The sequence below is a fragment of the Hemitrygon akajei genome, chromosome 3, assembly GCF_048418815.1.
Source record: "Hemitrygon akajei chromosome 3, sHemAka1.3, whole genome shotgun sequence".
In the NCBI taxonomy this organism is placed as follows: domain Eukaryota; kingdom Metazoa; phylum Chordata; class Chondrichthyes; order Myliobatiformes; family Dasyatidae; genus Hemitrygon; species Hemitrygon akajei.
The window spans coordinates 61,123,957-61,150,637 of record NC_133126.1 but is presented as its reverse complement, the minus strand read 5'-3'; the positions used below and the strand labels follow the sequence as shown (position 1 = coordinate 61,150,637).

Sequence of the window (26,681 nt, the reverse complement as noted above, 5' to 3'; positions counted from 1 at the left end):
CTTTTAGAGGCATCCCCTTTTGAAGGTGTCTGAATGTGCCCATGATAGAGCTGACACGAGGAAATCTGCAGATGCTGGAAATTCAAACAACAACACACACACAAAATGCTGGTGGAACACAGCAGGCTAGGCAGCATCTATAGGGAGAAGCGCTGTCGACGTTTCAGGCCGAGACCCTTCGTCGGTCTCGGCCCGAAACGTCGACAGCGCTTCTCCCTATAGATGCTGCCTAGCCTGCTGTGTTCTACCAGCATTTTGTGTGTGTTGATGATAGAGCTGGCTGAGTTTACAAGTACTGTAACTTTTTTCAATTCTGTGCACTGGCCTCTGTTACATTTTGTAATTCTAACATTAAATTAATTGAAAGGAAAAGACCATGAAAAGTGAATCTAACTTCATACTTCCTTTAAGTGAGGCAAGCACATATTATGTGGTAGTGTCATGATGAATGCAATTCACATGTTTTACATATAATCTGTAATTAATTATTTAAACAAATAAAGAATGCTTAATCAACAGCATATTTTCAATATTACTGAAATATTAAATATACAACATTAGCTTAGCTATAAACTCCAACTCAATATAGAATGCATCTCAAGTTATACACAGTATACTATATAATTATACAGACATTCACAGCATAATAAATCTTAAATGATCCCATTCAGGCCTAAAGATTTAATCATTGTGGAGGCTTTCTTACTCTTGTGGGACCATATCTTTCTTGATAAGTGGAATCACTCTGCTTGGGTGGGTGAGATTTTTAGCTGTGAAACAATCTCAGATTCTGGTGCCTCCTCCATGGTGTTTGTAGGAGTTGACTCTGGAACTGCAGGAAGTGGTTCTGACAATTCTGGATATCTTTCTTCTCTAACAGTTGCCTCTGTTTTCCTCAACTGATCAATGTGTCATCTCCAGATGACATCGGATGTAATCTTCATTGTAATCTTTCTGAGTACTCACTTTTGATCAGCTCTGTAGTCCCTAACCAGGACTGTTTGTCCAGGAGTGAAAGATTGAACCTCCTTGTTTGAGGAGCCTTCAATTTGTCTCAGTTGCTTGTCTTGCATATTCCTTCTGAGATTGGGCTCGAGGAGATTCAAGCACGAAGGTGAGGGATGCACAGCTGGTCAGTTGTTGGTTATGAAGTGTGCTGCATTTTGATATGGTTCAGTGTCAGTGTAGTGCATTCTGCTGGCATTGCTCACAGTACATTCTTTAGCTCTGGACAAACCTTTCCACCAAGCCATTTGTAGCTGGGTGGTACATGCGGATGTAATACGTCTTATTCTGTTCATTTTCAGGACGACTGAAACTGTTCAGCAACAAACTGTGGTCCATTGCCACTTGCTTAGTGTCCTGGAACTTCTCACCTTGACAGGATGCTTCTCAACATCTCAATAGTGTGTGGGGCTGTACTGGAAGCTTTTGGGAATATTTCAGCCACTTTAAAGCTGTATTCTCTACTACCAAGCAGTTTGTTCCCATGAATGGGCTCACAAAATCTGCATGAATCCTCTGCTGGGTCAATGTAGGGCATTCCCAGAGATGGAGAGGCACTGCCCTTGACATCTTCTGGACACATTGGCATCCTAAACAGTGGCAGCCGTTCAATCTGCTGACCTATCCCAGGTCACCGGAAAAAGCTCTGAGCCAATCGCAATCCTGTACTCAATACCTTGATTTATGAAGATCATTGTTCCAAAAGCTTTCTTTATGATCCTCTCTATCTGAGACACCAGTTATAAGGAATTATGGATCTGTATTCCCAGATCCCTCCGTTCTACTGCACTCCTCGGTGCCTTACTGGTCATTGTTGGTTGGTCCTCCCAAAGTGCAACATCACATACTTGTCTGTATTAAATTCTAACTGCAACTTTTCAGCCCATTTTTCCAGTGGTCAAGATTTATCTGCAAATCTTCCTCATTGTCCACTATCTGCTAATCCAGTTTACATTATCATTCAGATCATCGATATTGATGTCAAACAACAATGGACCCAACACAGATCCCTGCAGCATATCACTAGTCACAGGCCTCCAGTCAAAGAGGCAACCATCTACCACCATTCTCTGGCTTCTCCTTCGAAGGCAGCATCTGATCCAATTTACAATCTCATTTTGAATGCCAAGCAACTGAACCTTCTTGACCAACCTCCCCTGTGGGATCTTGTCAAAGACCTTGCTAAAGTCCATATAAAGAACATCCACTGCCCTGTCTTCATCACTTTCTTGGCAACTTCCTTGAAAAATTCCATAAGATTATTTAGACACAACCTAACATGCACAAAGCCATGGGACTAGCTTATTCTTAGAGTCTTTCTTAAGAGACAGATTAACATTAGCTATTCTCAAATCCTGTGGCTAAGGGATGTTTTAAGTATCTCTACTAGGGTCCCTGCAATATCTGCACTAGCCTCCCACTGGATCTGAAGGAACACCTTGTTAGGTCCTGGGGATTTATCCGCCTAATTTGCCTCAAGACAGCAAACTCCTTCTCCTCTGTAATCTGTATAGGGCCCGTGACCTCGCTGCTGCTTTGCCTCACGTCCTTTGACTCTGTCCATCTCCCAAGTAAATACAGATGCAAAATAAAACAAGTTAAGATCTCCCCCATCTCTTTCGACTCTATGCATAGGTTACCACGCAGATCTTGCAGAGGACCAATTTTGACCCTTGCTATCCTCTTAATATATCTGTATATGCTCTTAAGATTCCCTTCACCTTGTCTGCTGGAGCAACCCTCATGCCTTTGTTTAGCCCTCCTGATTTCCCTCATGTTCATTTGTATTTCTTTTAGTCCATAACTACTTCATTTGTTCCAACCTGCTTGTACCTGCTATGCACCTCCTTTTCCTTAACTAGGGCCTCAATATCTCTCAAAAACCAAGGTTCCCTAAAACTGATCCTTGCCTTTTATTCTGATGGGAATATGCAAACTCTGTACTCTCAATATTTCACTTGTGAATGCCTCCCGCTTACCAAGTACACCTTTGCCAGAAAATCCACTTACCAGATCCTTTATACCACCCAAATTGACCTTTCAACAATTTAGAATCTCAACACAATGACTAGACCCACCATTTCCATAATGGCATTATGATCACTGAATAAATTGTGTTTCCCTACACAAACTTCTGCACCTGCCCTGTCTCATTCCCTAATAGGAGATCCAGTATCACACTCTCGGAAGTATTCTATGTAGTGTGTACAATGTATTGAAATATATCCAGCTCAGTCCCACCATGCTCAACCTTTAGATTCCTGACTGTATGTAGGCTTGACAACATCGTTGTCCACAGGCACTCCACTATCTGTTCTGATGCTGCTTCCCAACCCCCTGCAGATCTAGTTTAAACACCCTCTTGCAGCGCTAGCAACCTTCCCACTAGGATATCAGTCCGCCTCCAGTTCAGGTGCAAACCATTCTTTTTGTACGGGTCCCACATTTCCTGAAAAAGAGCGCAACGTTCAAAAAATCTGAAGCCCTCTCTCCTGCACCATCTCCATAGCCATGTGTTAAACTCTATGATTATTTCTGGCCTCACTAGCACGAAGCATAGGTAGCAATCCTGAGATCACAGCATAGCACCTAACTCCCTGAACTCACTTTTCAGGATTGCATTCCCCACCACCCCACAACAGTATCCAAAGTGGTATACCTGTTGTTGAGGGGAATGGCTACTGGAGTACTCTGCCCTGGCTGCCTATCTGCTATCCTTCTCCTGACAGTCCTGCCTGCGTCTTGCTTCTTGGGTGTAACTGCCTCCCAGTATGTCCTGTCTATCAACCTTCAGCCTCCCAGATAATCCAGAGTTCATCCAGTTCCAGCTCCTTTTCCCTAACACGGACTGTTATAAGCTGCAGACGAATGTACTTCTTGCAGGTGTAGTTGTCAGGGACACTGGAGGTCTTCCTCACTTCCCAAATCCCGCAAAAGGAGCATGCTGTTATCCTGCCTGGCATCCCCACTGATCTAAATGTGCAATAAGAAATAAATAAATGAAAAAAATCTACTTACAACCTACGCCTCTCCTTGCTGCAGCCTTGATGAGCCAAATCCTCAACTCCCCACTCTAACACTGGTCTGTTTGCAAAATGGCCACTCAGCTTAAACCTAACTTCTTTCTATTGGATCTTGCCAAGTGCCTAATTATCCACAATCCAATGTCTCCTTGGGAAATGTGGCACGCAAAATGATCTGGCTGCTCCCCCCACTTCTTTTAAACTTATTTGCCCTCTACATCAGTGCCTAAGAATGTGGTAACCTGCCTCAAAGACCATCGTCTAGTAACACTTAAATCGACAATGATTAAGTGTTTTGAGAAATTGCTGATGAAACATATCAACTCCTGCCTGAGAAGCAACTTGGATCTGCTCCAATTTGCCTAGCAGAGCAACAGGTCCACAGCAGACACCATCTCATTGGCACTTCACTCAACCCTGGGATATCTGGACAGCAAAGATGAATACATCAGGACGTTCTTTATCGACAACAGCTCAGCATTCAATACCATCATATCCTCATACCTAATTAATGAGCCCCAAGACCTTGGCCTCAGAACCTCCTTGTGCAACTGGATCCTCGATTTCCTCACTTGCAGAATCCAGTTATTTCAGATTGGCAGCAACATCTCCTCCACCATCTTCATCAGTACAGGTGCACCAAAAGACTGTGTGCTTAGCCCCCTGTTCCTGCATGGCTAAGCACAGCTCTGCCATATTCAAATTTGCTGATGACACCACTGTCAGTCTGAATCAAAGGTGGTGACAAATCAGCATATAGGAGGGAGAATGAACATCTGAGTGGTGACATAGCAACAACCGCAAGACCAAGGAGCTGATTATTGACTTCAGGATAAGGTAACCAGAGGTCCATGAGCTAGTTCTCATTGGAGGATCAGAGGTGGAGATGATCTGCAATTTTAGATTCTTCAGTACTCATTTCAGAGGACCTGTCCTGGGCCTAGCACATAAGGGCAATTACGAAGAAAGCACAGCAGCGCCTCTACTTCCTTAGGAGTTTGCCAAGATATCTAAAACCTTGATGAACTGCTATAGGTGTGTAATGGAGAGTATATTGATTGGCTGCAGCACAGCCTGATATGGAAACACCAGTGCCCTTGAACAGAAAATCCTACACAAAGTAGTGGATATAGCTCAGTCCATCACGGGTAAAGCCCTTCCCACCACTGAACACATCTACATGAAACGCTGTCACAGGAAAGTAGCATCCATCATCAGGACGTGTTCTCTTCCCACTGTTGCCATCAGGAATAAAACACAGGAGCCATAGGACTTACACAAACAGGTTCAGAAACAGTTATCACCCCCCTCAACCATCAGGCTCTTGAATCAAAGCAGATAACTTCACTTGACCCATTATTGAAATGTTTCAGGAACAGCTTCTTCCCCTTTGCCATCACACGGACAATGAACCCATGTACACTACTCGCTATTTTTTCTCTCTCTTTGTACTACTTTTAATATAATTTTTAATTTATAGCTTTTTAAAGTTATGTATTGCAATGTACTGGTGCCAAACAAGAAATTTCATGACGTATGCCAGTGATATTAAACCCGATTCAGATTCTTCCGTTAGTAAATCAACTGCAATCTAAAGACACACTCAACTCTTTACTGCCGTCTAAAGCTCATTAGAAACGTTATGAATTTACAGTAACTGTGAATAGTTTGCTGGTCCACATTCCCAGAAGTGATATCATTTAGTGTAACACACAAATTAACATCATTCAGTATATTCAACCTGTGCCACTCAATTAGTCCTTCTTGTCCTCTCTTCCCTCTTATCCCAATGATTTACCTGAATTACCTTTACTGCCCTTTTGGTGAATTCTAGATTATCTATTGAGCAGTACACAATTTTTTTTGGTTCTTTTATCATTTATTTTCATATATCTTCTGGCTACTTATATTTCTATGAATTGGTAGTTTATCTTCCATTTTTACTCATTTCAATAAAACATCTGAACTCTCATGTCAGCATACAAAAAAAGACCTTGCAACCACTGCCCAAGATAGCCGCAATTTACATGTTCATTTACTTTTGCAACAAGTTCTGGTAGCATTCTTGCTTGTGAGTTAAGGGTTGAAGACTCACTTCAGAGACTTCTGCACAAATATGGAGACTAGTCGAGTTGTACTGATGGAGTACTGAAGTATCTAAGATGACTCTTTTCATATAAAAATCTATTAGCATAGGTGGCCATAAAAGATCTTTGAGAATCACATGAAAAACTGAGACATTATCTTTAGCATTCTGAACAAAATGCATTGCTCAGATCAACATCACAAAGAACTACTTATCGAGTTTTTAAACTATGTTCGTAGGAGTTTGGTATGTACAAGTAGCTGCTGCAAATCTTGCATACTAACAATGATTACATTTCAACAGTAATTCATTCACTACACAGGCCTTTGTGACATGTCAACAGTTAGTAAAACATTTGCTTCTTTCTGTTGTTACCAGTCTTTCAAAATTGGCAGTTGTTCTTCAAATGTAACGCATGCGAAATGCTAACTCAAAAAGCAAACCAAGTTTTTTTATCCCAACATTTAACTATAGATGAAAATGGCTGCTGAATAGTATTTTCACCAGCTGATTGCCATATTGGAAACCAATTCCCCTATAATGCTGAATTAGCTTCCTACTTTATATGTTTGAGGATTCCAGATCTTTTACAAATTATACTTTAAATGTGGGGAAATTTGGGAGTTTATCAGAAGTGAAGCAGATAGATTGATATTTTTCATTCTTGTTATAGATGTAACCCATTACTTTGTCTTTAACAAGACACAAACATGTCTGCATATATTAAAGAACACTATTTTCAAAAACCTGTTTTATTTGAACAGAATAAAATACAGTGCAGATGAGCATTGTTACAGCAACATACAGCTTTCCATTAACAGTGTTCCTTATGTAACAAACAGTCTTAAACAAAGTGAATTTCAATCTCTCTCTGCTAGAGCAACCAGATGTGCATCAATTTCAGCTTCTGAAAGAATCCTGAAAAATAAAAGTTAAAATGAAAGTTTGCAAGCTGAAGTACTTTGTAATAGTGACAAACACATGCAAAAAATAGGAAGCAAGGCAGCAGGAATAGGCTGTTATCAGACATCCCTGTAGTCTATGTATTTTAAAGTATATTACAATGTACTATTTTATTTGGTTGCATTTTTGCTAAATCCTTAACATTGAATATACTAGTTACATAATGAAGGAAAATAAATAAACAAGAAACATAAACTTAGCATTAAAATGAAACAATAAGTTTGCAATTTAGAATCTTTGATCAGCACTTGATTTGTACAGTTGAAAAGGTTTCATTTACCTAAATTTTGGGTTATCCACTGTAACCACTCCTACCTCAATTTCAGAGGGTTTGAAATCAATAGAAAGTACTGTGGACAGACAAGTTATTGCTGTCTAGAGAAAAAAATAGATTAATTCAGAATGAGTACATATCTTAACATAAATGCATGTCAGTTTATGGTTTGTTACATTTCAATGGAAACAATCTAACAATCTTTGTATGTAGGATAGTGTGTTGCACAAACTTGGTTTTTTTTGATGATGTGACCAAGAACATAGATGACGGCAGCTCGGTAAACACTGTACATGGATTTTAGTAATCCCTTTGATATCATATGGTAGGCGAGGATAGATCACATGGGACCCAGGACAAGTTAGCCAATTGGAAAATCAAATTGGCTTGACTGTATGAGAGTTGTTTCTCAAACTGGAGCCCTGTTCCAGATGGGACCGATGTTGGGCTCACTGCTGTTCATCATTTAGATTAAAGATCTGGAGGAGAATGCTGATGATACAAAATTGGTGGTATAGTGGATAGTAAAGGAGATTATTTAGGATTACAGTGGGATCTTAATCGATTGGGTCAGTGGGCTGAGAAATGGGAGATGCAGTTTAATTCAGATAAATGTGAGGTGCTGCATTTTGGTAAGCCAAGCCAGGGCAGGACTTACACAGTAAATAGCAGCATCCTGGGGAGTGTTACAGAACAGAAAGACCAAGGGGTGCATATACATAGTTCCTTGAAGGTGGTGACGCAGGTAGACAGGATAGAGGTGTCTGGCACATTTGGGTTCATCAGTCAGTGGGTTGAGTACAGGAGTTGGGACTTCATATTACAGTTAAACAAGACATTGGTAGGAGCACATTAAGAATAATGCATACAGTTCAGCTCACCAAGCGACATAAAAGATGTCATTAAACTGGAAAGGGTATAAAAAGATTTACCAGAATGCAAACAGATCTAAGGGTTTGAGTTACAAGGATAGTATAGATGTCCTCCCTGGAGTGGCAAAGGTTGAAAGATGACCAACTAGATGTTTATAAAATTGAAAAGAGCACAGATAAGGTGAGTAGCCATAGTTTTTTCCCTTGTGTAGGGGAGTCCAAACTGTAAGGGATAAGTTTAAAGTGTGAAGGAAGAGATTTTAAAAGGACGAGGGGTGAAATATTTATACAGAGGGTGGTGGAATGAGCTGCTAGAGGAAGTGGAAGATGTGGATACAATTACAACATTTAATTTATATTTGGACGAGTACATGGATCAGAAATTGTGAGGGATATGGGCCAAATGCAGGCAAATGGAACTAACTCAGGTAACTGGGCCTATAGGCCTGCTTTCTATATTGTATAACTCTATAACAGAAAATCAACATCGGAAGTGAGTTGATGAGGTAATTAAGTTAATTGTTACTGTTAAGACCTTGCACTTTCCTACCTCTACAGTTTGGTTATAAGTCCAGTCAAGTTTTTTCTTTATCTTCTTTTCCAAGAAGCTTGTGGCTTCTGTCTGTTTCACTCCTGCAGCAGTGGCCTTGAAACCGCAATAATAACCAGCAGGGTCACACTTATACACCTGAGCTCCAAGCTCTTCATCCACACCTATCAGAATCATACCTACAAAAGGAGAGAACAGTCCAAGTGGAAAAACATTTTATACAAATGGTTTAAAATAGCCATTTCATGGAATCAAGAGATATATGTAGCACTAGAGGCAGCACGTCAGTTATTAATAATCACCATGGCTTACTAAAAGTGCAGCTGCACAAAACCCCAGAGCCTCACTGCGTAACCTTGCAAAATCACCATCATTACATCTGTCACAAGTCCTCCTTAAACTGCTTTCTTGCAACAGCTTCCATCACCTTTTCAGGTAAAAGTTTTTACATCCTGATTGAAATAAAAAGAATAAGCAACCAAGAGCGTAACCAAGCCAGTGGCTTAGATCAATAAACCTTTTCTCCCCACAGATGAACTACTAAATATTTCCAACATTTTATCTTCAAATTCAGATTTCCAATATCTGCAATGTATTGCTTTTGCTAAGTAGAGTTAAATGTTTAAGGGAAGAAAAAGAATAATAATTTAGATACAACCTCTTTCAACTAAAATTCATCATTGTCACAACACAATTCTATGCCTGCCATCCAGAAAGAAGTAAGTCTTTCTGATACAGAACGTCTAAATTATACATTAAGGGCATTTCCATTCTTTCTAAGCAAAAATACTGTATTTCTAACAACAAATCCAGTTTTTCAAAAATCCGAAGTACTAATGAAGGATATTCAACCTGAAATATTAACAACAACACACACAAAATGCTGGTGGAACACAGCAGGCCAGGCAGCATCTATAGGGAGAAGCGCTGTTGACATTTCGGGCCAAGACCCTTCGTCAGGACTAACCAAAAGGAAAGATAGTAAGAGATTTGAAAGTAGTGGGGGGAGGGGGAAATGCAAAATGATAGGAGAAGACTGGAGGGGGTGGGATGAAACTAAGAGCTGGAAAGGTGATAGGCAAAAGTGTTACAGAGCTGGAGAAGGGAAAGGATCATGGGACGGGAGGCCTCAGGAGAAAGAAAGGAGGGTGGGGGGGGGGGGGGGGGGAGTACCAGAGGGAGATGGAGAACAGGCAAACAACTAAATATGTCAGGGATGGGGTAAGAAGGGGAGGAGGGGCATTAATGGAAGTTAGAGAAGTCAATGTTCATGCCATCAGGTTGGAGGCTACCCAGCCGATATATAAGGTGTTGTTCCTCCAACCTGAGTTTGGATTCATTTTGACAATAGAGGAGGCCATGGATAGACATATCAGAATGGGAATGGGATGTGGAATTAAAATGTGTGGCCACTGGGAGATCCTGCTTTTTCTGGCAGACCGAGCGTAGGTGTTCAGTGAAATGGTCTCCCAGTCAGCGTCGGCTCTCACCAATATCAACTCTGCTCTCAAGTCTTGCAAAAAGGCTATCCCCTTCTCACAATTCCTCCATCTCCGCCGCATCTGGTCTCAGGATGAGGCTTTTCATTCCAGGACGAAGGAGATGTCTTCCTTTTTTAAACAAAGGGGCTTCCCTTCGTCCACCATCAACTCTGCTCTCAAACGCATCTCTCCCATTTCCCGCACATCTGCCCTCACCCCATCCACCCGCCACCCCACTCGGGATAGGGTTCCCCTTGTCCTTACCTACCACCCCACCAGCCTCCAGGTCCAACGTATAATTCTCCGTAACTTCCGCCACCTCCAACGGGATCCCACTACCAAACACATTTTTCCCTCCCCTCCCTTTCTGCTTTTCGCAGGGATCGCTCCCTACGCGACTCCCTTGTCCACTCGTTCCCCCCATCTCTTCCCACCGATCTCCCTCCTGGCACTTATCCTTGTAAACAGAACAAGTGCTACACCTGCCCTTACACTTCCTCCCTCACCAGCATTCAGGGCCCCAGACAGTCCTTCCAGGTGAGGCGACACTTCACCTGTGAGTCGGCTGGTGTGGTATACTGCGTCTGGTGCTCCCGGTGTGGCCTTTTATATATTGGTCAGACCCTACGCAGACTGGGAGACCGTTTCGCTGAACACTTACGCTCGGTCCGCCAGAAAAAGCAGGATCTCCCAGTGGCTACACATTTTAATTCCACATCCCATTCCCATTCTGATATGTCTATCCATGGCCTCCTCTATTATCAAAATGAATCCAAACTCAGGTTGGAGGAACAACACCTTATATACCGGCTGGGTAGCCTCCAACCTGATGGCATGAACATTGACTTCTCTAACTTCTGTTAATGCCCCTCCTCCCCTTCTTACCCCATCCCTGACATATTTAGTTGTTTGCCTGTTCTCCATCTCCTTCTGGTGCTTCCCCAGCCCTTTCTTTCTCCTGAGGCCTCCCGTGCCATGATCCTTTCCCTTCTCCAGCTCTGTATCACTTTCGCCAATCACCTTTCCAGCTCTTAGCTTCATCCCACCCCCTCCGGTCTTCTATCATGTTGCATTTCCCCCTCCCCCCACTACTTTCAAATCTCTTACTATCTTTCCTTTTGGTTAGTCCTGACGAAGGGTCTCGGCCCGAAACGTCGACAGCGCTTCTCCCTATAGATGCTGCCTGGCCTGCTGTGTTCCACCAGCATTTTGTGTGTGTTGTTGTTAATATTTCAGGTTTGAATTTCCAGCATCTGCAGATTTCCTCGTGTTTGCTCTGAAATATTAACTCTATTTCTCTTTCTATAGATGGAGCTTGACCTACTGAATATTCTCAGCATTTGATTTTAGATTTCCAGCATCAACAGTTTTTTGCTTTTCACCCACAAGATCTGAATTTGTTCAGCAAGTTAAATATCCCACCCACCATAAAGCAGCTACCTTTTCTTGAATTCCAGATGCAAAAAAGATACCAATAAAATTGAAAACAAATATTTGCAGACATTTTTTTCAATACCATGGTGAGTTTGAATTAATGAGGAATTCTGCAGTAGATATACATACATGCTGCTGACTTTAACAGTGCCAGTATTATATATTAAACTTCTCGTAAAAAGCTGCCTCGTAACAAGATTACAGGTTTTAGTAATTTTGGTCCTTCGAATCTTTTTTTTTTACAAGGTTTACACATTTTTCTTAACCTTCTTTTCCTGAGCAGCAAGTTTGTGAAACGATACCACTCTACGCAGACCGTAAACTCTCTTGCCCTTATCCCAACAATCGTAGGAGCTACCAAAATTGATAGTTTGTTGAAATACGGGTGTCATACAGTGATTAAAAAGAGGAGCTGGGATTGAATATTTATCCAGTAATTTTAATATTATTACAACTGATCACAACCCTGTTGCAGGATACAAACTGGTTGGTGTATTTCCTGACTGTTAAAGCCTGACTAGCCTTCAAAATGTAGCAGTAAGTTGCAGTGAACTGGATTATGTCAAAGACGCTCTGTTCATACAAATCTTCTGATTCAGTACTGAACCAAGAGCAAGTGTGATCTCTTTGCTATTATCCATTAGGCCTTGCAAAAATGGAAAATTACCTGGTTTAATGATTTGCTCTTTCTCAACTAATAAAGTAAATAAATTAGAAAATAACAGATGGAACAGAACATGATTATCACTTTGTAATGGATGAACAACTTATAAAAAATATGGTCTGAAGCATAACCTAATGTTGCATTATTGTTGTACAACATAAACAAGTTGCTTACAGCATCCTAGAGGTCGCATTTCTGCATTCTGTGTGTATACTTGAGAAATGTCTGCGATCCGCTTGCACAGCATGTCTACTGGGATATCATACCCATACTTGTACTTCCAATTTGCTGCTTCATAACGAGCTCGTTGAACTTGAGACCTGCTGTCTGCTGTAAAAATGAATAAGAACATATGTAAGTGAAAATGCAAATATTTAGGCAAAACTTATGAAACATGATCATCTCATAGCTCTCTTCAGAAATTTAAAGGATTAACATGCCAAGATATTGGACGTAATCAATGGAGAAATGAGTGTTAACAATTAAATACCCTGTTAAGTGGCACCAAACACAGTTTGAAAAGCCCGTAGACCAGAAAGAAATACGATTCTGAATTTAAATTTGTAATATTTGGAATCTCTTCTTAACTATGCTTATCTTATCAATTATTGATTGGAACACATGAACAACATGTTACTAAAACCTTGAATTATCCAAACGCCACACTTATAAAAGAATTATATTTTTAAAAAAACAAAATATTCTATCTAGGCAGAAGATTCTCTACCTAACAGGAGTAATATTTTCTAGGAAGTTTATTACCTGTCATTCCTGTCATTACACATCCTATCTTTTCAGTTACTCTGAAAAGATGAGTGACTGTTTTGGCATCCAAAAGTTTATCCTGAGAAAACAGAAAGTCTAGCAATTAGGTTAAGAAGAAACACAATAAGAAACAAGAGAGGTTATAATGTAAATGACTCTCCATGTCTGCTAGATCAATAATGCAGATACCGTTCACTCAGGCAAGATTTGATGTGTTTCTGAAAGACAGCTTGCCTCTGGATCTGAAGATCCACTATAAACTAAAACTGTGGACATAGCTAAGTACATCATGGAACTCAACCTGCCCTCCATGTGAACTCTCCATACTTCTTTCTACCTCAGTAAAACAGAGAGTAAAATCAAAGACCCCATTCACCCTGGACATTCTCCACCTCTCGCTTATTGGGCAGAAGAGATGAAAGCCCGAAAGTACGTAAAACCAAGCACAAGGACAGCTTCTACCAAGTAGTTATAAGATTACTAAATGGTGCCCTAGTATGATATGAGAGATTCTTGACCTCACAATCTACCTCAGTATGTTCTGGTACCTTGCCTAATTGTACTATACTTTCTCTATAGATGTGACTTTATTCTGCATTCTGCTGTTGTTTTTACCTTGCATTAACTCAATGCACTGCATAATGATTGATTTGTATGAACAATATGCAAGTCAAGCTTTTCACTGTATCTCAGTACATGACAATAAACTAATTCCAAGACTGTACAACTGAATGTGAGAGTGAATCAATACTCTCAGAGATAGGGGTAAGCAAGGTTCTAGTGTTGACAAGGTTATGACTATCTCTGCTTTGAACTGTTGACCTGGATTTCAGTTTAGAATGGCCTGGGAATTTTAACATACTTCTGCTCAAACTGATAAATATTATCATTAAACCAACATGATAGGAATTTCTTTTGAAAAACATAATTCTCCTGAGACAATTACATGTGTAAGCCTTCATTACATCTGTCTCCACTCCATGACTCTGCCCTCCCTCAGACCTCTCCTGCTGAAACCATTGTCCAACCCTTTGTATCACTAGATTTTACCAATCCAAAGTAGTCCTGATTGGCCTCTTTCATTGACATCATATGTAAGCCTAACAGTACAAACTTCCACTTCCCATCTTGCACCAAGTCCCATTCACTGCTTGTTGACCAGTATTGGTTCCAAGTTAAACAATGCTCCAATACCTAAACCTTTCATCATTTGCAAATCTCTCTGGTGTCCTACTTCCCCCATTCCTGCAATCTCTTCCCCTTTTAAACACTGATCCTTCTCAATAAGTATATTCGTCTCCAGATTTAATCTCTACATCTTTAGGAAGACACAGTGCTGCAGCTAACAGAACTCACAGCACCAACAACTATAATTCAATCATGATCTCAGTGCTGTGTGGAGACTTTTCAGAATCAGGTTTAATATCACCAGCATATGTTGTGAAATTTGTTAACTTTACAGCAGCAGTACAATGAAATACATGATAAATAAGTACAGAGAAAAAATGAATTACAGTAAATATGTCTATTAAATAGTTAACATTAGTACAAACAAAACACAAATATAAAAGTAGTGAGGTAGAGTTCATGGATTCAATGTCCATTTAGGAATAGGATGGTAGAGGGGAAGAAGCTGTTCCTGAATTGATGAGTGTGTGCCTTCAGGCTTCTGTACCTCCTTCCCTATGGTAACATTGAGACCAGCGCATGTTTTGGCAAGGGGGGGTCCTTAATGATGGATGTCGCCTTCCTTAGGCACCGCTCCTTGAAGATGTCTTGGATATTACGGAGGCTAGTACCCATGATGGAACTGACTAATTTTACAAGTTTCTGCAACTTACTTCAGTCTTGTGCAGCAGCAACCCCCTCACCCCCCATACCAGACAGTGATGCAGCCAGTCAGAATGTTCCCCAGCAGTACACTTGCAGAAGTTTGAGTGTTTTAGGTGACAAACCAAATCTCCTCAAACTCCTAATGAAATATAGCCTCTGTCTTGCCTTCTTTATAGCTGCATCAATATTGCTGATAATGCTAAGGTTAACCTCGAGAGTTTTCCCAATACTTTAGTAGTAAAAGAAGAGTCATGGAGGAAATTAAGTGTGCTATGAATAATAGTGGGCTGTTAAATTATGCGGAGAAGGACATAGCAGATACTCTTAACTCATATTTTGCTAAAGAATTCACCTCTAAAAATGTTAGCAATATGCCAGTAAGTGTAGAGAAAAATAAGGTTGTTTTAAGTAACTTAGAGATCTTAGAAAGTGAGGTCCTGCTTCAGATGAAAAGGTTGAAAGTTAATAAGTCTCCAGAGCCAGACAACATATATCCAAGGGTACTTAAAGAGCTCTGATTATATATACAAATCCCTAACATGTATTTTTCAAGTCAGTGAAAACTGGTGAAATATCTAAAGACTGGAAATTGGCTAACGTTATCCCAGTATATAAGAAGGGTGACCCTAATAACTATAGACCAGTAAGCTTAATGTGTATTGCAGGTAAGCCAATGGAAATAATAATAAGAATGAGATGAAAAAGCAGCTAAGAACAGGCATGTTAGCAGAAAGCCAGCTTAGGTTCAGAAAAAGGAAATCATGTTTTGCTAATATGCTGAAGTTTTATTGAAGAGGCAACTATAATTTATGACAACAATAGAGTAGTTGTTATCATTTACTTGGACTTTCAGAAGGCTTTTGACAAGGTACCCCACAAGAGGTTAGCAATCAAATTACAGGAGGTAGGGATTCAGGGTAAGGTGTGCGAATTGGCCCGAAAACAGAAAACAACAAGTTACAGTGAAAGGATCATTTTCACACCTAGAAAATGTTAAAAGTGGGGTTCCACAGATATCAGTTTTGGGGCCACTGCTGCTTTTAATTTACATTAATGGTTTGGATAAGCATATTACAAATAAACAAGTAAAGTCTGTTGATGACACAAAAGTAGGGAGATGGGCTGATAACATTCAGGCAGCAGAATGAACAAAATCCAGGTGTGGGCAGATAAATTTAATGTAAGTAAATGTAAAGTATTATATATAGGAAGAAGAAATATTAGATATAAGTTAACAATGGAGGGTCTTGAGTTAGAAAGTGCACTGCATGAGCAGGATTTGGGCATCCTGATAGACTCATTACTATCAACATCTAGACACCACACAGAAGCAAGTAGGAAGGCTAAAAGAATGTTGGGCTATATAATTTGCTCAATGGAGTTCAAGTACAGAGATGTTCTCCTTAAATTGTATAATACACTTGTGAGCCACACCTTGAGCACCGTGTACAATTTTGTGGTCCATATTGTGTGAGGGATGTGAAGGCATTGTAAAGAGCTCAGAGAAGAGTGACAGGACGCATTCCAGGTCTGTGGGGTATGAGCAAAGAAGAAAGAATGAAATAATTCAATCTTTTTAGTCTAAGAAGATGTAGAATGAGAGGAGACTTGATAGAAGTGTTCAAAACCATTAAAGGGTATAAGTAAGGTGGATGCCAGTTGCTACCTCAAAATTAATCCATCGTCATGGATACAGGGCCATAGGAGAGACTGGTGAAGGGAAATTTCAGACTAACGTCGGGAAGCATTTCTTTTCAGTGAGTTGTGGACACATGGAAGAAACTACCTATGTAGTTGTATAGTTGACAGTGTTCCCCCACCCCTTACAAAGGTAGAGCAGTCCTATGAAACCTTTATTAAGCCAAAATGGCGTAAAGCAAAGAACCATTAATTTATATGGGAGACATTTTTTTTAAGCGAAAATCCTCTTTGCAATGCGAACATTCATAAAGCGGGGGATACCTGTACCGTAGAAACTTTCAAATCTAAACTCAATAGTTATTTCAATGCTGTGTGAATAGGAAATTGGCAAGCTTTGTTGGGTCAAATAGCCTCTTCTTGTCAAAAACTTTCTAGTGTTCCAGGTAAGGTCCTCACAGATACTGATGCCTTGACTTCGTTCAGAGTTTGTGAAGATTCAGCATAACATCTAAAACTTTGACAAACCTCTATAGATGTGTAGTGGAGAGTATACTGACTGGCTGCATCACAGCCTGATATGGAAACACCAATGGCCTTCAACAAAAAGTAGTGTATGTGGCCCAGTCCATCATGTGTAAAGCCCTCCCCACCACTGACACATCAACATGAAACAATGTCGCAGGAAAGCAGCATCCATCATCAAGATCCCCACCACCCAGCACGTTGTCCCTTCTCGCTGCTGCCATTAGGAAGAAGGTACATCAGCCTCAGGACCTGTACCACCAGTTCAGGAACAGTTATTACCCCTCAACCATCAGGCTCTTGAACCAAAGGGGTAACTTCACTTGCTCCATCACCGAAATGTTCTCACAACCTTTGGACTCACTTTCAAGGACTCTTCATCTCTTGTTCTCAATATTTATCCCTTATTTGTTATTGTTTCTTTTCGTATTTGCAGAGTTTGTTGTCCTTTGCACAATGGATGAACACCCAAGTTGATGCAGTCTTTCATTGAATCTATATGGTTATTACTCTATCATTGATTTATTGAGTATGCCTGCAAGAAAATGAATCTCAGCGTTGTAGATGGTAACATATATGTACATTGATAATAAATTTACTTTGAAGTTTGAACTTCAAGCCAGCAGCACCACCACCTCAAATCCAGTCAAAATCTGTTCTGGACCCAATTAAAAGTTACATCGGCCTACACTCACCGGCACTTTCTTTTGTGTAACTACTACAGCACAGTCCTTGCCACGAACAGCGACTGACGTGAGCCCGCCCTGGTTTATAGCTTTAAACGCGTATTCTGCAAGACAAGAAAAGATGTCCTCAGTATTCAAGACATTTAAATCAGATCGCCACTAAATCTGCCAGGGTTCGTTCTTACACCCTGACCTTTTCACACAGTGACAAGGAGCACTAGACGCTCGCCGACATCCCAAAAAAGTTGCTCAGGAGCCGCCAAACCCGAGCCCCGGGCCTGGCATGACTGAGCATAGGAACTAGGCCTTGAGCCCAGAGCCGCGCCGGGATGGGATGCGCGCCTTTTACTCACCAACTTGGTAGAGCCTCCCCTCTGGGGAGAAGATGGTGATGTGACGGTCGAAGCCGGCGCTCGAACCGCGGGACATTTTCACAAAGAAACCGAGCCGATCAACGACATGCAAGACAGCAGCTCGGCGCCGGAACTGATTCTCTGCCTATCAGCCCGCCCCGGCCGGAAGCACTACTGATGCCATCTACCCCGGCCTGACGGGGAGCACAGTGCAGTTACTCCGGGCTGGAGGCTCAGCCCGGTCTCGGGGGAGGGTGCAAGCGCGGATCAGTGCCTTTTTCTGTAGGTAGGTGACCGTTCTGGGAGCCTACCAGCAGGAAAGATGTCAATAAGACTGAGAACATTGCCGGGACTTGAGAACCTGAGTTACAGAGGAGAGGTTAAATAGGTTAGCTCTTTCCCTGAGCATAGGAGAATGAGCCGAGATTTGATAAAGTAAAATTATATAGATACGGTAAGTGCAAGCATCCTAAGGTTGTGTGAGACTAGAACTAAAGGCCATAGGTTAAGGATGAAAGGTGAAATATTTAAGGGGAACATTTAGGAGGAACTTCTTCATTCAGAGGATAGTGTGAGGGTGGAACAAACTGCCACTGGAAGTGGTGGACAATAGAACAAGGCAGATTAACAGTTTGGTATGGACTAGATGGGACGAAAGACCTGTTTCTGTGGTGTAGTGCTCGATGACATTTAATAATAAAGAAAATTGGAAATGGGCAGTAAGTGCTGCTTGTAAGTCAAGAACTGGGTAAAGGAGTACAGTATTTACTTTCCAAGTGGTGTGACGAGAGAGTGGAGACATGAGAATGCCGAATCCACAAGGCTTAATGTAAACGCACCCTCAGGTCTTTTAAAATGAAAATTAGGTTTCTGGCCTAACATATCTCTCCTGTAGTTTCTTCAATTTTCTTTCAAACACAAAATTTTATATGTTCATAGATGCTCAGTTTGGATTCCACTGGGATCATTTTAACTCCAGACACCATTTATAGCTCTGATTCAAACATGGACTAAAGATCTCTGTTCCAAATGGCAGGTGACACTATAATCATAGAGCTATACAGCACAGGAAATGAGCCCTTTCGAACCACATCTGTACTGACTATAAATGGTGTAATTGTTTCTGCCTCCACACTTCCTCTGACAGCATGCTACTGATCACCTGTGTGGGAAAACCCCTCAGATCTCCTCTCACCTCAGACCTGTGCCTTCTAGTTCTAGGCTCCCATGCCCTGAGGTAAAGGATTCTGACTATCTATCCTATCTCTGATTCAGAATTTTATAAAACTCTGCAAGGAGCCCTCAAGCTCCTACATTAGAGGGAGAATAAACCCTGTCTGTCTAAACTCTCATTACCCTGGCAGCTGAGGAATTTAAGTTTAAATAATTAATATATCTAGATATTTTTAAACAGCTGATTTCAATAACATTAAATATAAAACTATATGATCTTGTTCTCAGGGGAAACCCTTTGTTACCCATCCATTGTACAAGAGGTTCCAAATGCACCCATACAGTTCACTTTTTATCTTGTCAGTTCAAGAGCAATTAGCAATAGCCAATAGGTCTTAGTATTTTCAACAGTATCTATACTTAAAACTTCTATTTTTGACCAAGCTTTTATCAATTTTTTTTCCAATAGCTCTATGGGATTCATATTACCAATGCCTGCCTTGCTGAGGTGGCTCCTCAGAGATGTGAAGTGGTTCACATTTTCCAGGGTCTCATTTAAGATTTTGATTGATTATTGATAGAGCTTGAGGATTTAGTGTGGTTGAAAAATGTGAACCACACTGCTCAATGCTGCTCTTCATGCGTTTTTCTTGGATTTATCTTGTATTGTGCAGTAGGGCAGGTTGGTAGTGAGTTCTGATCTTTGAAATATCTATCTTCCTGTATCTTCATGTATGAGTCATTGATCACATGAAGCTTGGTATCTGAATTTGCATAAATGCAAGCATTATCAAGTATTGTGAATTATGGGTTGAGGAAAAGGTGATCTTGGTTTTGGGATGAAGATAATGAAGGTACATAGTTTCCATTTGTATTGTACATGCACTTCACTCCATTGGGATTGTTGATGGGATTCAGTAATTGCTTTGAAGAAGATTGAGAAGATGGTTGAAGTCACTGCACAGGAAAATATGTAACAATTTACATGATGCCTCATGCACTCAAAATCCATCACCCACTGTGCCAAAGTGTCATGCATGATAGAATAGACACACACACATAAATACAAGCAAAAGCCATTCCTTTGTGGAGCTAGCAGAGAAAGTAGGGAAGGTTGCAAATCATGAAGAATATACAGAAAGAAAATAGGAGGTAAGCGGCCCAGGAAGATTAGGCCTGGAGCTGGAAGCAAGGACAAACAGAGCAGCATCAAGTGATTGGGCTTCAGGGGTGGGTTAATATTAGATCACATCATGTATTGACTTTAGACTCCACCACAATGGACCAGGTTGGGTTAACACAGAACATAGAACAGGGCAGCACAGAAACAGGCACTTTGACCCACAATGTTGTGCTGAACCAGCTAAAAAGTAAATTTTTTTAAAACGCAAAAACTAATTCCTCCTACATACACAATGTCCACATTCATCATCTTCCTCATACCCATGTACTTATCTAAACGTCTCTTAGAAGCCTCTAATGTATTTGCCTCTACCACCATAATAGGCATTGCATTCCAGGCATCCACCACTCTGAGAAACAAAAACTTACCCATCACATCCCCTTTGATCCTAACCCCTTTCACCTTCAATATATGCCCTCTGGTATTAGACATTTCTACCCTGAGAAAAAGATACTCCCTGTCTGCCTTATTTATGCCTCTCATAATCTTATAAGCCTCCAATCCTCTGGTACCTCACCTGTCGCTACTGATAATTTAGCTATCTCTGCCAGGGCCTCTGCAAATCCTGCACTTTCCTTTCGCAGGGTCCAAGGGAACACCTTTGTCAGGCCCCGGGGATTTATCCACCCTAATTTGCTTCAGGACAGCAAACATCTCCTCCTCTGTGATCTGTATAGGGTCCATGACGTTGATGCTGGTTTGCCTCACTTCAATAGATTTTGTGTCTGCCTCCTGTGTAAATACAAACGTAAAAAAAAATTTAAGATCTCCCCCCCCATCTATTTTGGCTCCACACAAGGATTACCATTCTGATCTTCCAGAGGACCAATTTTGTCCCTTGCAATCCTTTTGCTCTTAACATATCTAGAATCCCTTAGGATTCTTCTTCATTCTGTCTGCTAGGGTGACCTCATGTCTTCTTTAAGCCCTCCTGATTTCTTTCTTAAGTGTGCTCTTGCATTTCTTATTCTCCATGAACACCGGCATTTGTTCCTACCTGCCATGCACCTCTTTTTTTAAAAACCAGGGCCTGAATATCTCTTGAAAACCACCTGTTATCATTACCTTTTATTCTGACAGACACACACAAGCTTTGTACTCTCAAAATTTCACTTTTGAAAGCCTCCGTCTTACCAAGTACACTTTTGCCCAAAACAGCCTGTCCCAATCCACACTTGCCAGATCCTTTCTGATACCATTAAAATTGGCCTTTTTGGTTCACTGCCACTCCCATCCCATGTGTGGCTGCTCACCGTTGCCACTCGACATGGCCTCTGGAGTAACAGTGAACGATGAAGTTATTAAAGTCTTCACTGACATGAAAGTAAGGAAATCTTCATCCCCAGAAGTCAAAAAAAGAAAGAAAGCAGTACTGTTCTGCCTTAGTGAAGATAAAAGAACAAATAATTGTAGAGGAAGCCAAAGAAATACTGGTAGGTGAAATTGGGGGAACTGTGCAGGACCCCTACACATCCTTTGTTAAGTTGCTACCTTCGACCGACTGTCGTTATGCTTTGTATGATGCTACATATGAGACAAAAGAATCCAAGAAAGAAGATTTGGTATTTATATTCTGGGCTCCAGAGAAGGCAAGCCTTAAAAGCAAGATGATATACGCTAGCTCAAAGGATGCTATTAAAAAGAAATTTACAGGTTATAGCTTTTACTGAGTTAAAAGTTGTTTACATTGATATGGTTTAACAACATATTCATTACATTTTATTTATTTTTCAGGTATTAAACATGAATGACAAATTAATGCAATAGATGAAATTCAGGACCGTAATAAGCTTGCAGAGAAACTGGGCGGCAATGTGGTGGTTTCACTTGAAGGAATAACCTTGCACAATGACAATTGAGTGCCATCTTGACCCAAGGAGCTTCCATTCCTGCAGCTCTATTATAATTTGATCAGAGTTGGAATAGTTTAGAGTTTTTTTCCACGTAAAGGAGATCTCATTAACTTAAAGCAGCCAATTGGCGGTTGCACTTAGACTGTTTGATCCCTGTAGTTTTATAGAACCATAGAACACTATAGCACAGTACAGACCCTTCAGCCCTCCATGTTGTGCTGACCAATATAATCCTTAAAAAAAAGTACTAAACCCACACTACTCCATAACCCTCTATTTTTCTTTCATCCATGTGCCTGTCCAAGAGGCTCTTAAATACTCCTAATGGTTTAGCCTCCACCACCATCCCTGGCAAGTCATTCCAGGCACTCACAACCCTCTGTGTAAAAAATTTACCCCTGATGTCTCCCCTAAACTTCCCTCCCTTAATTTTGTACATATGTCTTCTGGTGTTTGCTATTGGTGCCCTGGGAAACAGGTACTGACTATCCACCCTATCTATGCCTCTCATAATCTTGTAGATCTCTATCAAGTCCCCTCTCATTCTTCTATGCTCCAAAGAGAAAACTCCCAGCTCTGCTAACCTTGCTTCATATGACTTGTTCTCCAAACCAAGCAACATCCTGGTAAATCTCCTCTGCACCCTCTCCATAGCTTCCACATCCTTCCTATAATGAGGTGACCAGAATTGAACACAATACTCTAAGTGAGGTCTCACCAGAGATTTATAGAGGTGCAACATGACCTCTCTACTCTTGAACTCAATCCCTCTGTTAATGAAGCCTAGCATCCCATAGGCCTTCTTAACTACCCTATCAACCTGTGCAGCAACATTGAGGGATGTATGGATTTGAACCCCAAGGTCCCTTTGTTCATCCCCACTCTTATGTAACTGACCATTAATCCTGTACTCAGTCTTCTGGTTTGTCCTTCCAAAATGCATCACCTCACACTTGTCCAGATTGAACTTCATCTGCCATTTTTCTGCCCAACTCTGCAACCTGTCTATATCCTCTTGTAACCTTCGACCACCTACAGCTCCATCCACAACTCCTCCAATCTTCGTGCCATCCGCAAACTTACTCACCCATCCTTCCGCCTCTACATCCAGGTCATTTATAAAAATCACAAATAGCAGGGGTCCCAGAACAGATCCCTGCGGCACTCCACTAGTCACCGACCTCCAGGCAGAATACTTTCCTTCCACAACTACCCTCTGCTTTCTTCCTTTAAGCCAATTTTTTATCCAAACAGCCAAGGTCCCGCTTATCCTATGCCTCATGACTTTCTGGATGAGTCTCTCGTGAGGGACCTTGTCATCTCGTGACCATCTCGTGAGGGATTTTATGTAGAATCTCAAAGAATGCTTTCACATCGTTCATTCTAGCTAAAACAATTGTTGTTGCATGCATTCCTTGTTCCTTGTACAATGAATGTGAACGTTTATGTGAGTAGTTTAGAACACTAAGTATAAACTTTTGAAAACCGTGTGTATTGTCCACTGGTCAGGTGGTAGCCATCAGTTCATTACTGTAATTGCTGAAATTGCACTTGATCACAGTTCCATGAGGCTCTTGTGCATTCATAATCCACTCCTGCCTTGATATAGTTTTGTCATGGCAGTATTTGTTCTACACTTTTCATCAAAAGCACTTTTGGTAACACTTTTTGTTTTTTAAAAAAAGAATAAGGAATGCCAACCAAGTCTCTGTAGTTGCGTCATCAGTGAATTGTAGCTCTTGCATTTTTCATTCCTGTTGTGCAGACCTTAAGGAAGGAGTTGTTTATGTTGCCTTTTGTTTCCAGTGGAATGTACACTACTGAAAAAGAATGGGAGTCAAAGTTTACCATGTTAATCTTTTTCAACATTGAAAAGACATGCAAAATTAGTCACGATGGCAGTTACTGTATACTGGAGCCTTAAATGGAACATTGTTTTTGAGATCAGAAATTTGGCCACGCTTACAATAAAAATTGTGTGGTTAAAAAAAAAATTGGCCTTTTTCCAATTTATAATCTCAACCCACGGATGAGACCTGTCTTTATGCATATTTACTTTCAAAGTAATAGCTTTATGACCACTAGGTGCAAAATGTTCCCCTACACGAACTTCTGTCACCTACCCTGTCTTATTCCTTAATAGCAGATCAAGTATCGCACACACCCTCTTTGGAACTTCTATGTACTGATTACGGAATTTTCCTGAACACATTCGATGAACTCTATCCCATCTTGTCCTTTTACAGTGTGGAAGTCCCAGTCAATACATGGAAAGTTAAAATCACTAACTATAATAACCTTATGTTTCTTGCAACAGTTTGCAATCTCTCTGCAAATTGATGACCACACCTGCAAAAGGTGCATCCAGCTGCAGCTCCTATCAGACCGAGTTAGGGAATTGGAGCAGGAGCTGGATGAACTACGGATCATTCGGGAGGCAGAGGCAGAGATAGATAAGAGTTATCGGGAGGTAGTCACACCGAAAAGTCAGGAGGTAGGCAAATGGGTGACAGTCAAGAGAGGCAGGGGGAGCAGACAGAGAGAGCAGAGCACCCCTGTGGCCATTCCAATCAACAATAAGTATACTGTTTTGGATACTGTTGGTGGGGATGACCTACCAGGAATAAGTTGCAGTGGTCCTGTCTCTGGCACTGAGGTTGGACCCTCGACTAGGAAGGGGAGGAGGGAAGAGAAGAGAGCGGTAGTGATAGGGGATTCTATAGTGAGGGGGGGGGAATAGGAGATTTTGTGGGGAAGATCGGGAGTCTCAGATGGTATATTGCCTCCCTGGTGCCGGGGTCCGGGACATCTCAGATCGGATGCAGGTTATTCTCGAGAGGGAGGGCAAGAACCCAGATGTTGTGGTCCATGTAGGGACCAACAACGTGGGTAGGATGAGTGAGGGGGTCCTGCGTAGTGAGTTCAGGGAGTTAGGTGTGAAGCTGAAGGGCAGGACCTCCAGGGTAACAATCTCAGGATTGCTACCTGTGCCACGTGCGAGTGAGGCAAGGAACAGAAGGATTATATAAATTAATACGTGGCTGAGAGGATGGTGCAGGAGGGCTTCAGGTTTTTAGATAATTGGGCTTTGTTCCAGGGAAGGTGGGATCTGTTCCGACGGGACGGTTTACACCTGAACTGGAGCGGTACTAACATCCTTGCAGGAAAGTTCGCTAGTGCTTCTCGGTGGGGGGGTTTAAACTAAATTTGCAGGGGGCAGGGATCCAGAATGCGAGAGAGGATAGCGAGAGGAAGAATAAAGGACAGGTGGGGACTACACAGTTCTGGAATATTAAGTGTGTAGTAGAGAAAGGTGAGGCGGAACAAGTGATAAGGAGGACACATGTACAGAGGGATAGTCTGACGGAACACGGAGTTAAATGTGCAGAAAGAATAAGTAAATTTAGGAAGGACAACAAAATTCAAGGGGAGTATAGTCCGATGGGAGTTCGGGGAGCTGGGTTAAGCACAATAGGCAGCAATTTAAACAGAGAGAGGAGAAATGGGATAAAAATTCTATATCTGAATGCACGAAGTGTCAGAAATAAGGCGGATGAGCTTGAAGCTCAGGTGCGAATGGGTAACTATGATGTTGGGATAACGGAGACGTGGCTGCAGGGAGATCAGATCTGGGAAATGAATATACAAGGGTATACGTGCTATCATAGGGACAGAAATGTGGGCAGAGGGGGTGGGATGGCCCTGTTGGTGAGGAATGAGATTCAGTCCTTTGCAAGGGGGGACATAGGATCAGGAGAAGTAGAGTCTGTGTGGATAGAACTGAGGAACAGTAAGGGCAAAAAGACCCTAATGGGTGTTGTCTACAGGCCACCAAACAGTAGCATGGATATTGGGTGCAAGTTGAATAGGGAGTTAACATTGGCATGTGGCAAAGGTAATGTTGCGGTAGTTATGGGGGATTTCAACATGCAGGTGAACTGGGAGAATCAGGTTGGTGCTGGACCCCAGGATAGGGAGTTTGTAGAGTGCCTACAGGATGCATTCTTGGAACAGCTTGTACGGGAGCTGACCAGGGACAAGGCTATTCTGGATTTAGTCTTGTGTAATGAACAGGATTTGATAAGCGATCTTGAAGTAAAGGAGCCAATAGGAGGTAGTGACCATAATATGATAAGTTTTTATCTGCAATTTGAGAAGGATAAGGGCAGATCAGAGGTGTCAGTTTTGCAGTTGAACAGGGGAGACTATGGAGCCATGAGGGAGGAGCTGGCCAAAGTTAACTGGACAGATATCCTAGCAGAAAAGACAGTGGAACAGCAATGGCAGGTATTCTTGGGAATAATGCACAAGGTGCAAAAT

General features: G+C 41.4%; 1 protein-coding gene and 1 pseudogene across 1 annotated transcript; one reads left to right on the top strand and one right to left on the bottom strand.

The window, feature by feature from the left end:
• Nucleotides 1-6,850: 6,850 nt before the first annotated feature.
• psma6a (proteasome 20S subunit alpha 6a) lies at nucleotides 6,851-18,321 on the bottom strand. The gene is made up of 7 exons (XM_073039972.1): nucleotides 18,153-18,321; nucleotides 17,809-17,903; nucleotides 13,115-13,196; nucleotides 12,527-12,682; nucleotides 8,774-8,952; nucleotides 7,358-7,452; nucleotides 6,851-7,032 (listed from the first exon to the last, which is right to left on the bottom strand). The coding sequence occupies exons 1-7, from the start codon at nucleotides 18,226-18,228 to the stop codon at nucleotides 6,975-6,977; spliced, it is 741 nt and encodes a 246-aa protein (XP_072896073.1). The 5' UTR covers nucleotides 18,229-18,321; the 3' UTR covers nucleotides 6,851-6,974.
• A 3,409-nt stretch (nucleotides 18,322-21,730) lies between these two features.
• LOC140725034 (cofilin-2-like) lies at nucleotides 21,731-24,355 on the top strand (annotated as a pseudogene).
• Nucleotides 24,356-26,681: the final 2,326 nt, after the last annotated feature.

Bases quoted from the DNA above. Each gene is read 5' to 3' on its own strand.
- psma6a (XM_073039972.1), bottom strand. From the start codon at position 18,228: ATGTCCCGCGGTTCGAGCGCCGGCTTCGACCGTCACATCACCATCTTC. The intron at 17,904-18,152 runs GTGAGTAAAAGG...CTTGTCTTGCAG, and splicing joins GGGGAGGCTCTACCAAGTTG to AATACGCGTTTAAAGCTATA. The intron at 13,197-17,808 runs GTGAGTGTAGGC...CTGTTTTCTCAG, and splicing joins TTACACAAAAGAAAGTGCCG to GATAAACTTTTGGATGCCAA.